This window comes from Tetrao urogallus (genome assembly GCF_951394365.1).
Source record: "Tetrao urogallus genome assembly, chromosome: 12".
In the NCBI taxonomy this organism is placed as follows: Eukaryota; Metazoa; Chordata; class Aves; order Galliformes; family Phasianidae; genus Tetrao; species Tetrao urogallus.
In genome coordinates this window covers 17,150,976-17,166,817 of record NC_136825.1, presented here as the reverse complement: position 1 = coordinate 17,166,817, position 15,842 = coordinate 17,150,976, and the positions used below count along the sequence as shown (strand labels likewise).

General features: G+C 53.8%; 1 protein-coding gene across 1 annotated transcript; it reads right to left on the bottom strand.

Annotated features, from left to right (window-relative positions):
* Positions 1 to 4,680: 4,680 nt before the first annotated feature.
* GFOD2 (Gfo/Idh/MocA-like oxidoreductase domain containing 2) lies at positions 4,681 to 8,488 on the bottom strand (the record flags this gene model as incomplete). Its single annotated transcript, XM_079541330.1, has 2 exons — positions 4,681 to 5,579; positions 8,233 to 8,488. 2 exons carry the CDS (start codon positions 8,486 to 8,488, stop codon positions 4,681 to 4,683), a joined length of 1,155 nt encoding a protein of 384 aa, XP_079397456.1.
* Positions 8,489 to 15,842: the final 7,354 nt, after the last annotated feature.

Genomic DNA, 15,842 nt, shown 5'->3' with positions numbered 1-15,842 from the left:
CTCTTATTATTTAATCTCCTTTAAAATGGATAGAGCTAAGCCATCCTAAAAAAAAAAAAAAAAAGCATCACCAAGAGATTACTCCAGGATAGTTACTGGCCTTGAAACTCACATCTGATCTCGATCTGAACTCTCCTCCAAAGCCAGTAATTTGGGTGCAAAATGACAGAGTGAAAGCAGGACCTGTAACAGAGCAGGCAATTAGCGTGGGGGACTGAAGGAGGAGAGGCAAGCTGATGGGAGCTGGGGGATGGAAGGCTCCTTCTGTACCTGAACACAGGGCCCATCTCACGTCCCAGCAGCACCCTGCCCTGCTGCAGGGAATTTGCAGATGACACCCACACCCTGATTTGCAAGTCACATTGCCTCTGGGTTTGGATCTCGCAAGATTACACAGCCTTGTTACAACAGCACTCGGCCTATCTGGGTGCTCACAGCAAAACATGCAGGATGCAGTCCCAGCACCTGCATCATCATCATCATCTGGCCTCAGGATGAAGCGGCCAAACCCTCAGCTCCCACGAGCAGGTTTTCCAGGCAGCTGCTCTGCTCCTGCACAGTGGGACAGCAGGGCTGGAGGATGGGGCTCTTTGAGAACCTGGGGGCTCCAGGGATGGGCAGACTGCATCCCACCCAGATGGAACTCCTGCGGAGACCAGAAAGGCACTGGGCAAGCACAAGGGGAGCAACAGGAGAATGTGCCTACAGGAGGAGCAGGGCCAGCCCTTCCAGCTGGCACTTAATATGCACCTAGGAAAGCATCTCCAGCACTGCGTTAGAAACCTAAGCATCAAAAGCATCTGTTGCCAGCAGCAAGAGGCCACGGCCTCGCTGCTCAAGCAAACAGATGTACGTGTGCAGCTCCTGCTCAGCGCAGGGCCGGGCTGCAGAGGGGGGCAGGGAAGCAGAGATGCTCGGAGCTGCAGGACACACCTCCCGTCCGTACCTCTTCCAGCAGAGCTCGGTGCCGCCCACCGGATCTGCGCGCCCGGCCGGGGAGCTGCAGCCTCATGCGGAGCTGGAGCTTTGTTGTTCGGCTTTGTGCTGCTACGAGCCCGATTCTGTAAAAAGCATAGGAAAAAAAAAAAATACATCTCTGGATAAGCTGCGATAAGCAGAGCGAGTCACCCGGGGCCGAGCAAAGGGCTCGTGGCAATCGGGCCGTTCGCTCGCTCGCTCCCTCCCGTCGCGGGCGGAAACATCGGGTCAGAAGCACGGCGGGGGGATGGGATGCGATAGGACGGGCTGGGATGGGGAAGAAGGGGCACGGCCTGCCGGGTTCCGGCCCCACCGCACGCACCCGCGGAGCCGCCGCGCTCCGGGCAACCGCCGCTTCCGCCGGGGGAGAGGAGGGCCGGGCCGAGCCCCGCCCGCAGAGAGGTGTGGGCAGATGATGGGCGGCCGGGCTCGGCGCGGCCCCGCTCTGCTCTCCCTCTCGCTGTGGGACGGCCGCACTTAAGGCCGCGCTGTTGATGCGTTCCCCCGGTAACGGCCCTCCCGCAGCCTCCTCCCAACCGCTGCTGAAGCCCGGCGCTGCTCCATGTCCGTCCCCGCGCAGGACGCAAAGTAAGCCGGCGCGTCTCCTTCGGGAGCCGGCTCGGTGCCGCAGGGATCGCTGTGCGTCGGTTCAGCCGCACGGCCCTGCCCCAACCCGTTCCTGTCCCGCAGGACCCACCTGCGCGCGTTGCGGCAGCCCGATTTGCAGCATCCCGCCGCCGAGGGCGATGCCGGCCCCGCTGCCGAGCTGCAGGGAAAGAGCAAGAAGAGGAAAAGCACAAGCGACACGCAGCCGCGCAAAAAGGTCCCGCCTCGGGATGCGCTGGGTGAGCATCCATAGGGGAACGGCCCTCGTGCTGCTCCCACAGATGGCAGAGTGCCCGCGGCTGGGCTGATGGTGGGGGCTGAGCACGGCTGGATGCTCAGCCGGGCACTGCGATGCTTGGGCAGACCTGTCCTCCCTCAGCTGCTCTCGTGTCACCGGGCTGAGGCTGCAGATCCCCATCTAGGGGGCACCTACTGCAGTTCCCGGCTCCGGTGCTGGTTGGAGTAATGCCCTTCCCTCTCCTCTCAGGACTACTGCTGGGACTGAAGCTTTGGCACACGGGGTTTGTCAGTTCTGCCCTTTTCTCAGGGCAGGAGGTTGGATCTCAATGGTCTTTAAGGTCCCTTCCAAACTAAGCCGCTCTGGGATTCCCCTCCAGGGCGGCTGCCGCGGCTGCGTCCCTTGTATCAGTACATCAACCTCAGCACGGAGCTGATGCGCCCAGCAGAAGAGGAGGCTCAGCACCAGCAGGTAGGGCAGCTGCTCCAGAGCTGCAGAGAGAGCTCCACCAAGGTTCAGTGAGCAGGCTGGATGGTTGGGAGCCCCTCTGAGAAGATGCGGGGCCAGGCACAGGGCACGCTGTGCCAACCAGGCCACCTCAGGGGGGCAATAGCTTGCCAGCAGGTCATGGCAACAGGGAGGGACCAGAGATGTGCAGGACTCCGTAGTTCAGCGCCCCAGAGATGGAGGCTTTGCCCTTGCTTCTGTCACTCTGGGTTTTCCCAGAGGCCCAGCCTGCCCACTGCAGGTCTGTGAGGGCGGCACAAAGGAGGTTCCCCAGTTCAGGCAGAACAGCTTCAAAACATCCAGAACCAGGCAGTAGTGAAGTCAGATTGAGTCAGATTGAATGAAGGCAGCGACTCTTCCAGGTGAGCTCAGGAGACATTTTTTCACCTGCTTTACATAGCACATAGACAAAACAGACAGGAGATGCTCAGAGCTAGAGCAGGAACAGCAATCCTCTACCTGGAAAGCATTGCAGGAAGATGCAGAACTTCCACTGGTGCACCTGCTGGGAACAGTGTGTAATTTACACCCATCTGCTTTCTTCCTTCAGCCCACAGCTGATGAGTGCTCAGAGCCAAGGACCAGCTGAGTTCCCACCCTTTAGAAAAGCACGTCAGTACATTTCTTTCTGTCAGTTTGGAACTATTTTGAAAGGAAATAAATACCTGAAGGTAAATGCCTCATTTAGAAACTGAGCAAAGAACCCAGCAAACCCATGAAGATTTTGCTCCTCAGCTTGCGCCTTCCAGCAATTTCTACAACCAGACAGGCAGAAAAAGATCTCATTCATCACAACAGTCAGTGTGGGAGGCCCACGATAGACAGGGTGTCTCTAGAGCCAGTGATTCCAGAACAGCTTTAGAATGAGAGAAAAAGCAAAGAGGTGGGCACAGCTCCGTGCTGTCCAAGCAAAGGGAGCTGCCATCCTTTTCTCACCAATGGGGAAAGCGAGTCCTGTCAGAAGATGCATCTCCTACTTTGTCACACCAAGTGATCAGCCCCAGCTGGAAGCTCTGTCATGGAGGCTTCAGCTCAGCCAAATCACACGCAAGCACCCAGCTACATGAAGAACACCCTGAACAAACAATCTATTTTTTCGTTTATTTCTGTAGAAAACAAGTCAGACACTTGTCAGGAAGGACCAGCTTATGAAACAGTGGTTTGCGTGTTAACGTACATAAATACACAGGGTTACCATTTGAGTGGGAAATACATTAAAAAAAGCTTTCAAGTACACAAAGTACACGTCGTAAAATTGTACTGTCCCTATCACATACCTGCCTCAGAGAGAAACTCTTCTCCAAATGAACAGACTGCCACCCACCAGCTGCCAACAGCCACGAGCTGCAGGAGGGCAGGCAGGACCAGAGGGCTGATATCCAGCATTTGAGATTCAGGGCAGACTCCTCAGCTATCAGCATGTGTAGTGTGACAGCTTCCCAGCCAGCGCATAGGAGAGCTGCAAGAGGTAGGCAAGACCTCCTGACCTCCACCATCAGATACGTGGAAGGTTAAGGTTTTACAGCTTCATTGGCAACGACATCCTGAGCCTCATCTGCGAGCCTGCGAGGAGTTCAGGAAGCCACAGAAGTGAGGAGGTGGCCCTGCAGTCACAGCTCTGCTGCTGCCAGGCTGTAAACACAACCGGTGGACGTGGAGCTCATGCAGAAAGGCTGCTGGATGCAGTCGGTGTCACGAGTCGAAGGAATAATGTCTGCAGATATGGGAGGAAAGCACAAAACATCACAGCCTTCCCCAGCACCATCAGCTGGGATCTCACAGCATCCTTTAAACAACACACTGGTTTCAATTAATTTGAAAGACATTTGCGGTATGCAGAAAGCCAACGGCCAATTCTTAATCTACAAACTTTACTGTGTTCCTTCTGGTCTTTGTCCTATGGCAGTTCAGAAATGTGTTACATCCCTAAACTCTTTAATAAAGTGTTACTGAGGAGTAAAACTAAATCCGATTGCAGGAGAGAAAGCGAAGGCGTCTGAGCAACAGATGCTCCCAGACCCTGCTCTTCTCACTCTCACTTTAGGACTGACAAAACAAGAGGGGCCGTGTCCCCTCTCCAGCCATGCAGTGGCACAGATCCCATGCTTCACTTCACTACTGCGAGTGCAAAGGGCAATTCAAGTTTTCCTAAGTCTCCAAGACAAGAATTAAACACTTGCGAAAACGGAACGTCTTAAACCAGAACTGTTTCCATCAGAACAGGACATTATTTTACACGCTTAAAAAAACAAGAAACTCAAATTATTAAATAGGAATCTTAAAAACCAGAAAGGATTTGTACAGCTGCAGCTGGAAGCATTCACCGTCCTATCTTCCCAAAGCAGCAACGCTCACACGTTGTTCCTTTGCAGCGCCTCACACAGGTTTTGGTTGGCGTCTGGTTCCTCCGTCATGACCTCCACAGCCTCCCACTCCCCCGACCTGCTGGATTTCTTAATGGCCTCCACCACGCTCTGCATGTACAAGCCATCTTCAAAAGATGCTGCCATAGAGACGGGCTGGTGATCCCACGTCCGGCGATCTTCCTGCTCTTGGAAAGACTGCCGCAGCGCTTGCACCATGTACACCGTTCCCTTCAGGTAGAGCAGCGGGATGTCTTTCAAGCCCTTGTCCAAAAGGCCTTTGTTGACAGTCAGAGAGTCAGTGAACAGCAGTTCCTCTTGCAGCGCTGTGTTCTTCTGCCCATACAAGTCCGTGCCGCGCGCTACGAGGCGCCCGCTGGACCCCACCACCATCACCTCGTGAACGAACGATCCGGGCATGTTGAAGTTGAGAGTCACGGTGCAACAGACGCCCTCGCTCATCAGCATCTGGAAGAAGCAGAAGTCATCGCCGGTGACGTGGCGGATCCCGCTGATGGCCGTGTTCTGCTTCACAAAAGTCTTGAGCAGGCCGTGGACCTTCTGCGCCCTCCTGCCGACGAGGTGGCTCAGCAGGTCGATGATGTACGTGCCCATGGTGTGCAAGCCGCCCCCCCCCATCAGCTCGTCGCAGATCCAGCTGTACTTGTGGCTGAGCAGGCTGCCCCCGTAAACCCGCACGTCGCAGATCAGCACGTTGCCCACGTAGCGCTCTTCTATCAGCTGCTTCATCTTCACAAAGGCAGGCAAGAAACGGAGGACGTTGCCGACGATGCTCATCAGCTTGGGGTAATACCTGGCGGCTGTGACCATCCTGAAGGCGTCCACAGAGGTAGCAGCTTTCTCACAGATCACGTTCTTCCCTATTCCTGCAACACAAACACCAAAAAACGGCAAGAAATGCTGACGAGCCCCCAAGGTTGCCAGGAAGCTGCAGTTTTTAGGCTTTCAGAAGCAAAGATCTGGGAACTAAAATAGGAACGCTAAGTGCGGCAAGACTCCAAGCGCTTCCAAAATGCTCAGAGCTGACAAACACCCACAGAGCTCCAAATAAAGAGAGGATTTTTACATCACGGCAGATGAACTCCGACAGGTCTTTATGCCACTGAAGTGCTGCAGCTATAAAACCATTGGAATGGCTGTGCAGCAAGAGGAAAAAAAAATATCATCACGGAGATAAATGCACTCGAAACGAGCGGAGGCTTCATTTTGTATTTTACCATCGCTATGAATTTATTCACAGATTAATAGAAATTGAAGGTACTTGGTGGCCTGTGCACAGAATACAAAACTGTAACAGAAGGGAGATTAAGTTTAGATGTCAGGAAAGAAGTTTTAACCCAGGAGGTGGTGAGGCACTGGAACAGGCTGCCCAGTGAGCTGTGGGATCTCCGTCCCTGGAGACATTCAAGGCCAGGCATGACAGCGCTCTGGGCAGCCTGAGCTGGTAGCTGGCAACTCTGCCACAGACTGGCTGGCCTTTACAGTCCCCTCCAGCCTAAGCCATGCTGTGATTTTTCCTTAAAGTGTCTGGTATGATGCTGTGTTTTGGTTTTAGGAGAAGAAGAACACCTGGTATCATCCAACAGGCACACTGGGAAGGGGTGGGGAGACGGAGGCACACACAAGGTGCCCCATGCAGCCATCATGGCAGCCCTCAGCATCTTCTCCACACACAGCTCAGAGCAAACTTCTCAGTGCAGACCATAGAAACCCTGCTAGGACACCAGTCTTACTCCCCAAGACCTTTCTTATGTTTGTCCTTATCCAGAGTCAGCTTGGTCTAATGAAACCCACTCCTCAGCTTTGTCTCTCTTAGCACAAGTTGTAACGCTGACTCCAACCACTAAAGCCATCTACCTTCTGTAAATACATCCATGCCATGGGATGGAAGCCCCAGCTCTTGATTCCCCTTAGTAATGCACCCAAGGCTGCACCCAATGCCCAACTAAACCACTGCTGAAGCAGCAGAGCATTGCTGCATCCACTGTACGACACTGGGAGCATCCAAGGAGCCTTCACAAACAAGCAGCTGTTGGTTAGCAGCCTCTCAACAAATGGAAGCTCATTCCAAAACGCATTCCTTCGTGTCACGTCTTGTTTGCATGTGGTTTGGAAAGGCTTCTGTGCTACCGATCACAGAGATGGGAAGCACAACATGCAAAGAGCACAGCACGCTTGTTTACCCTGTTTCAAGAACAGGAAACGTGTGTTTGTCCCAGGACAGAGCAATGATAAGAGCCCTTTCTGACTCCTTCCTCCACAATTAACATATCCATGCTATAATCTGCAGGGACTCCACGCAACCAGAGAGCCAAATAATCTCCTCTGGAAAGTAAGCAATGTAAATCAAGAGAGATCAGTGGAAAGTTCCTCTGCAGCCAATCCAGGAGGCACCACTGCAGCCAATCCAGGAGGCACCACGAGGCTGGGCTGCAGATTGAGCTCCCTATGTGAAGCATTACCCACCCTGGAGAGATGGCTTCTGATGCTCTGCCTGCTAAGCCTTGCAGCACACATCACACACCACGTCCCCTCAGCCTGAACTCAGCCCCAGGCTCACCTCACACTGAGGTGCGTGCATTTCAGCTGGGGGCCATCCACCACAAACCTGGCATTTTAGTTCCTCTGAGATCAAAAGAAGCACAAATTTTAGAAGAGCTTCTTGCTTTGCCTGTTATGGAGATAAACCATAGGATTACACTCATCTTCATTTGAATTACGTTCTGGGCTTTGATCTGGTTCACCAACTCAGTTCAGGCTTACTCCTTTACCCCACCACGCCAGGGCTGTACCCAGGCTTGTGTACAAATGTCTGTCAGTAATTAACTTAAGCAAACAGCACAGCCTGGAAGCCACTAAAACACCAACCTATTATCATCAATCATTCACAGCCAAGACTTTCCCGATGACAAACATCACTGTGTTGATCTGAACACTCAGAGAAAACACACTTGCCATCTGCCCATCCTCATTCTGTGTTCCCCTGGTGCACTGAATCACAGCAAGCTAAACAAGACTGGCTCAAGATGTGCGAAGCGAAGAGCAAATCACCCTTTCCTACAGATTGGGTGGGTAGTGAGAGGAGAAGGGGGAATGGTTTTAAACTGAGACGGGGCAGCTTTAGGTTGGATGTTAGGAGGAAGTTTTTCACCCAGAGGGCAGTGAGGCACAGGTTGCCCAAGGAGGCTGTGGATGCCCCATCCCTGCAGGCATTCGAGGCCAGGCTGGATGTGGCTCTGGGCAGCCTGGGCTGCTGGTTGGTGACCTGCACACAGCAGGGGGTTGGAACCAGATGATCACTGTGGTGCTTTGCAACCCAGGCCATTCTGTGGTGTGACATTATGGTCTGACTCAAAGAGCAGCTTTGAAAAGAAGCAAATCCAACAGCATCAAAACCCCCAAACTTAATGCCTCTCTGCACGCTGCAGGCTTCGAGAAATCACCCAACGTAAAATTACCTTAATTACAAAAAATAAAACCGACAGATTTTTTGGTCCAAGCCTAAAGGCGAAAAGGTACCTAAAGCCTTGACAGCAATCTGCCGGGTGAGCGGCGGGGGGATGCTGATGCAAACCAGGTCCACGTCCTGGTGCAGCAGGACGTCGTCGGTGCGGCTGGTGTAGAAGGAGACGCTCATTTCCTGCGCCAGCTGCCTGGCTTCTTCTTCCGTCGTTCCCCACACAGCCTCGACGGAGAAGCCCTCGGCTCGCAGCAGGGGGACGAGGAGGCGGGCGGTGCTGCCGGCCCCGAACACACCCACGCCGGGCAGCTTCATCCTGCGGGGCTCAGGGACGGGGCTCCGCGCGGGCCTGCGAGGGAACGCCGCGCTGCTCCGCGTTCCGCTTCATCCTCGGCCCCTACGGGACGCAAAGCGAGGCGGTCAGCGCCGCGACAGCTCGCACCGACACGCGTTCGTTCCGCGCGGCGCTCGCTGGTTTCTATTGACGCCTTTCTCCTCGGCGCCCACCGAAAGGACCTTCGGAGGCACCGCGCCGCCAGCAACGACAGCGCCCCGCCGACCCCCCCCCCCCGAACTGCCCTTACCCGCCGCGGGGGCGCGGAGGACCCCGCCCGCTCCGCCTCCGCCCGCTCCGCCTCCGCCCCGCGCATCTCCGGGCCGGGCGCGCTCCCGCGGCGGCGGCCGCTCGCTCCCGGTGCGGTCGGGCCCGCGCAGGCGCGGATGCAGAAGGCCGCGCCGCTGTATGGACCGCGCGTGCCCGAGGCCGCCCAAGGGGCGAGGGGCGGCCACAGAAAATGGCGGCGCCCTAGGGGGCTTCCGAATCTGGGGGAAGTGTGGCCAATCACGAGGCGCAACAAGGAAGAGAGGCGGGCCTTCTGCGGACGGGCGGCGCCGGCAGCCAATCGGAGGGCAGAGCGGCGGCCTGACGGGCAGCTCTAAGTGAGGGCAGCGCCTGTTGTTCTTAAGGGCCACGTGTGGCTGCCAGCTCTGCTCTCCGTGGTGGCCTGGCGCTTCATTTTCCCTCCTTGCCCCATTTTCATAGAATCATAGAACGGCCTGGGTTGAAAAGGACCACAGCGATCATCTGGTTCCAACCCCCTGCTGTGTGCAGGTCACCAACCAGCAGCCCAGGCTGCCCAGAGCCACATCCAGCCTGGCCTCGAATGCCTGCAGGGATGGGGCATCCACAGCCTCCTTGGGCAACCTGTGCCAGTGCCTCACCACCCTCTGGGTGAAAAACTTCCTCCTAATATCCAACCTAAACCTGCCCTGTCTCACTTCAAAACCATTCCCCTTCTCCTATCACCATCCACCCTCTTAAACAGCCCCCTCCTGTTTATACGCTCCCCTTTGTGTCACTCCAACACAAGCTGTAGCACTTGTCCAAGGAGGCAGATCTGCTGCCCCTCCCTCACACAGCGGGGAAGCATTTCCCAGTGCTCAGAAGGAATCTCCTCCTAGCCCTGCTGCCAGGGCAGACACACACCAGCACCAATTGCCAGCCACCACCACCAATGCTGGTGCAGCCTGTGCAGCTCTCAGTCACACAGCTCACAAGGAGCCTCACCCCACCTGGATTTGGGATAACACCACCTCCAGCACCAATTCCCTCAGTGCTGGATACCTTTCTCTGTGGTGGTCCCGTTCCCTGGGTAACAGCAGATCTTCCAAGGATAATCAGCATTCCCGAGAGCTATTGTAACTGGTTTAGAGAAGGAGGAAAAGTGAAAGAGAGGCCGAGGAAACAACAGAAAGCATCTCCCATTGCCTCCCAAGGACATAAACAAAGCATTTGCTTACTCCACAATATGGCTCCCAAAGCACAAGGATGGCTGCAGTGCAGAGCATGAATGCCTGATTGCTATCCCAGCCAGCAATTTCATTGTGTTGTAAGCCAAGGCCACACAGCACAGCAAAGTGACAACCTTCATCCAGCACCCAGGGGTGAAAAAAAACACAGCAAACAAAGTAGTGATTGTGAATTAAGATACAAACTGTTTACTAAGAAAAAAGGAAGAGAGAAAAGATATTTTTTATATATAGAGAGAGAGAGAGAGACACACACACACATACATTACATAGGTCCTGTTGGATTAACTTGATTTCCTTATACAACAAGGCCACCTATCTGGTTGACCAAGTGAAGCCAGTCAACGTTCACTTTTTGGGTTTCAGTAAAGCTTTTGACACTGCTTCCTTCCAGACAAAACGTCCAGCATAGAGCTAGCAAGAAATATAACATTATAGGTGAGCAACTGGCTGACTTGCCAGGCTCAGAGAGTGAATGGGGTTCCATCAGGCTGGCAGCCGGTCACTGGTGGGCTTTGGCTGTATCCATCCTGGATCTCTCCACAGCAAATGATGCCTTTGTATCTTTGCTTATCATTTTTCAGGTGTGTGAATCAGAGCAGAGCCAAATCCATCGCAGCGGATGCTGGATGTGGACACGGTGAGGAAATGAAGAACACTGCTCCAGGGCTCTACTAGCATATCCATCACCCAGTGCACCTGATAAGAGCTAATGCCGGGTTTTCAAGCTATGGCAGCCATATCAGCAGCTGCTTGTCTCTCCTTTCTCACTCTTCCTGCTGACAGACCTTCCCTTTGCAGAGCAGCGTGGCCATCCTCAGCTCTCTACTTCTTTTGCAGGGGTTTTATTTCTGTGTACACCACTTCTGAGGCTGCAGGTATTGCCCCCGTCCTTTCAAAGATCAGCTTTGCATACGTCACATCCTCGGTCTGAGGTGCTGGGGGAGGCTGTAGAGGAAGACAGCAGTGAGCAGAGCCTTTGGCTCTCTATTCTGCAGTGCCCAGGGACTGGCATAAGTTATTTCCCACTGTCCAGGAGAGCCTGGCTTGTCACAGAGGTTTCTGAAGCCCCAAAGCCCTTTCAGTTAGCATTCACTTGCCAGTGCTCTTTGTTGGAGGGGAGGACGTGGCACATGAGAAGCTCTTACTGCCTTACCGTGCTGAGCTGATTCATCTCTGCTGCATGCTTGCTTTCAGGAGTTCCTAAAAAAAAAACAAAAAAACAAAAACAAACAAAAAAAACAAACAAACAACAAAAAAAACCCAACATTGAGTGCTGTTATTTTTAATGCACCTGCATGGTCGGGGTTTCCCACAGCTTCTTTTACCCAAGGAGCCCATGGAAAAGATGCTCCCCAACTCCCACAGCAGCACAGCCCAGGCTCAGCCTTACCTTTGGCATCCTTTTGCTTTCTTCTGCACAGGCACACCAAAATACAAAGCAGGAGGAAAAGAGTCACAACCACTAACCCGGGGATGGCGTACAGGTAGATGATTGCTCTGAGACCTGAGGAGCACAGGAACGCGCGTGAGCTGCTGTCCCCACAGCAGGCTCCAGATTTGGACTCCAGCTCCGTGCTGGAGCCGTGGTTGCTCACCTTCCTGAATCTGAGGCTCACGGGTCGGAGAAGTCTTGGGGTCAGAGCCTGGAAGCAGGGACATGTGTGAGCACCCAGGCAGAGTCAGTAGCACCCACTGGGGGAAGCAGTGTCACTTACTGGGAGCCATCCCTTGGGTGGCATTTTCAGTGCCTGTGAAGCTTCTGCTGGATACGGTGCACACAATGGGCTCTGCGCTGGCTGCATCCATGCTGCCATGGCTGTCATTGTGATGTGCCTTGCTGTGCTCCAAGCAGTTATCAGGAGGCTCTGGGCATGTCCACCACTTCACATGCATGGTCTTATTCTCTGGCCAGAGCATGAACCTGCACAGCGGGTTCCCTGCAAGAAATAAAACAGCGAGTGGCTGTACCTTGCAGCAGATACATCCCACCAGCACGTGCCGCTTGCAAAACATGCATGTAATAACTGTGCCCTCCTCCAGCAGCTGCTGCTCCCGAGCCTCTGAGCTGCAGTCATATCCCAACCCACCGCACACAGCCCACTCTCCATCCCTGGCTCACTCTTGCCAGAAGCATTTTTGGCCTTGTGGTTCTTGCATGGGCGGTTCTTGTTTTCAGCAATGGGGCAGGTCTTCATCTTGCACGTGTAATTTCCGGTATGCTTTTCATTCACGCTTGTAAAGGTGAAGTTGTAAGAAACATTTTCCTTGTGTAGAGCAGACCCTGTGTCTTTCTCTGCCTTCTTCTTCTTGCATAAGGTGTCATACCATACCACCTTGCTGTCAGGGCTGTTTGGCAGACAGTGAAAAGTGAGATCTGACCCTAAGGACACAGAAGTCGTTTGTCCTGCAGAAAAAAGAAGCAGGGAAGTTGGGTTCGTGCTGTGAAATACCCACATCCTTCTTGTGAGGCCCTGAGGATGCCAGCCCCAGGCAGCAGGCTTACTTCTGCCCCAACCATCTGATGTTCCTGTGGCTGGGCACAGGAGGTGGTGAAGGCACTGGTGCCTAAGGGGAGTTAAAAGCTTCTGGAGGAGCACAGGGTGGGCAGAAAAGCAGCTCTGTCCCAAACCTCCTGCAGGTGCATTATTGCTGCATAGATAGAAAAGCTCAAAGCCACAGCAACTTCCCCGCAGGCAGTCTTGGAGGGGCAGGTGCTGCAGCCCTGAGATCCTCTCACACTCCTAACAGAGCTGAGAACAGATGCACCCAGCTGCCTGCCCACAGGCCCCCCCGGCAGCAGCAGTGCCCCACTTCCCCCTTCCCGGGCAGGATGAGGGCACAGCACCTGCACTCACCAGCGGGCGGCCAGGCAAGGAGCAGCAGGGGCAGGATGCCCTTCACCACCAGGATGCTCATGGCTCCTTCTTTGGCCACTGCTCCAGAAGACCTCCAGCATCCAAATCACGTGCGGTGGAGACGTGGAGGCTGCATCCTCCCAGCACCAGCGCAGGCAGTTCCTTTTTCACGCCGAGGCTCACTCTCAGCTAGGGTTCCCAAAGTGAGCTTCAGCCCAGCTTTATCCCCTCGCTCTGCTGCTTGATTCCATCTATGGTCTTGTCTCAGGCACGTGCCCTGGGCTCTGACACAGACACGCCACAGCCTGCCACGTGTGCTGCTGGTTCCACCCCACCGCTCCCAGTCCCCGGCACAGAGGGGTGAAATGCACACCCCATGGGCACAGGAGGAAGGACTTCCCCATTCCCCTCACCCCGGAGCCCTTTCCGAGCAGGGGACAGATCCAGCAGAGGAAGTGATTCTCCAGCTGACCATGGTCTGTGTTAACTTTTTGCCAGCAGACGTGGCCCTGGGAGAGCAGCGCTCGCTGTGCTCCCTCCTACCCTCCTCCCAAGTGCCATTTTCTCCCGTTTAGTTTCACATCAGCATCTTACATCAGGTAGTCTTGCCACAACGACCTGTCCCTTCTCATCTTTCTTCTGTAAGTCTCTGAATATTGTCCCGACACCGTGTCCATCAAGCTGATGTGAACAACAAACTGTCCTGATGGGCACCGAGGTTTGGCCATGGGCAAGCAGTGAACTCCGACTACCAAGAGCCCTGCCTTACGAGCATTGCCAGCAGGCTGCCTTAGTGCCAGAGAGCTGACCCTAAAATGGAGCCCTGAGGAACCCCACCAGTGACTGGCCACCAGCCTGACGGAACCCCATGTGCGATAACCCTTCGGATCTGACCCATCAGCTTACCCTTCTCATTGCAAAATAACCGAGAGAGGTCCTGCAGTGACATCTTAGTACCCTGGGATGAATGCTGGCCTTCTGCTCACCTTCTTGACCTCCTGTTCCTGTACTCTCAGGAGGTGGTACTTAAAAAGTGACCGGGATGCTAAGTTGTAAAGGCACAAAATGAGTTAAAACTGAGGAAGACTGCAAAAGGTTCTCTGCTTGTGTAACTGCATCAAAAACAAGAGGAAGGCAAAGAGAAGGCTTAGCCTCTTGCTTAACCAGGAGGAAGAACCACAAAGATGTGACCTGGAGGAAGTGGAAGCATTCAGAATGCTGCCTCCATCTCACACCTGAGCTTGGAGGGGTCCAACAGAGAAGGGACACACAGGAGCAAGCCAGAGCCAACGAAGACCCCAATAAAGAAGCAAGCAAGACATGGAGTTACTTATCGTGAGAACGTGAGGAACTGGCTGAGATGACCTCTTGAAATCTCAAGGGCTTTGGCAAAAGCAAGCAGGAAACATGGGGAACTGCCTTTTCAGATTGAGCATTTTAAAATCCGGAACCAAGCCTCAGAATTACAGTTCTCAGAAAGATGCCATCGCACAGGATACATCACATGCATGAGTGCCCAGATGAACGTGGAGTGATAATAAACACAATGCCCTGCTCCCTGCATGCTGAGAAAGGGACCTCTCTGTGGCTAAGAGTGGGAATGGCAATGGGAACGCATATGGAGTGGAGCAGGGAATGGATCACAGTAGGGAAACCCAGCCAGAGCAAGGGGAAAAAATGAAAAGCAAACCAAAACAAAAAGCAGGAGGAATGCTCCTGAGGTATGTGTGGTTGGTATGCAAAGAGGAGAGAAAACAGAAGAGAATTTGGGGAAGAAGAACAGAAAGAGAAAGATGGAGGGAAGCAGAGTGGTGAAATGATAAGAGGAGGCAGTAAAAGGATCAGAAGAGGAAGAGGCTGGGGGAGGAAAATGGCTCTGGCCAAGGAAACCATTGATTCATAGAATCAAACTCATTTGGACTGGAAAAGACTTTCAGAATTGATGACTCCAGCCATCAGCCTGACTCACAGAGTCCCAGCACTGCACCACATCCCTCAGTGCATTGTCAACCTGTGCCTTAAATTCCTCCAGTGGAACTTCACCGCTGCCATGAGCAGCACGTTCCAATGCCTGACTGCACTCTGTGAAGGAAGTGTTTCTTAAAAACCTGTGCACCTGATGCCCTGGAAATGGGGCACAGAACGCTCAGATGCCCTCAGGTTCTGCACAAAGGGCAGCTACAGCAAAGCCATTTCCACGTCCCCAGGACAGCAGTGCCCACCAACAGCCCTAGTGATGCTGGCAGGAGCAGCTGACAGCACTGGGCTTTGCTGTGCACCAGGACCTGGAGCAGGAGAGCCAGAGCACAGCCACTGGAGGGAGGCAGCAGAGCAGAGAAGCCAGCAAAAATCCTCAGGCATGGCTGAGGAGACTGAAAACCACGCAGCGACAGCAAGCCAGGCAGAAGAGAGGCATCCATGCACCCACACCAGGGCCTCTCCCTGCAGATCCATATGCTTGCTGCAGCTCCGAGTCCATATCTGGAATGACTGAAGACAGGCAGTGGATTCCCAGGTCTCGCTTTGTACAGCTTGGCAGCTGTCTTCTGTCCATCAGATCGATGGGGTTTTTAATCTGTGGGCAAAGCATCCGACCCACCTGCACAGAATCATAGAATCAAGGCTGGAAAAAAACCACTGAGATCATCCAAGCACCAAAGGACCATCCAAGCACCAAGCCATCCCCACCATGCCCACTGCCCACGGCCCTCAGTGCAGCATCCACCTTCTTCTCAAAAACCTTCAGGTTTTCAAGGGAAGGGGACTAAAAGGATAAATACTCCTCAGAACCAGCTTGATGGCAGTGTAGTCCTACCCAGCAGATATCCACTGCCAAAGTCTGTCCCCATTTGAGGGCCTCTCAGACAGCAAAGACAAGCAATGCTGCCTGAAGAGATTATACAGTCTTAACCATCATTAACTGAACTCTGCGGTATCTGAAAGTGTTTCCAGATTGTTTAAATTCCAGTCTTGGGAATCATGGTGAAACAAAAGCCTCTGCC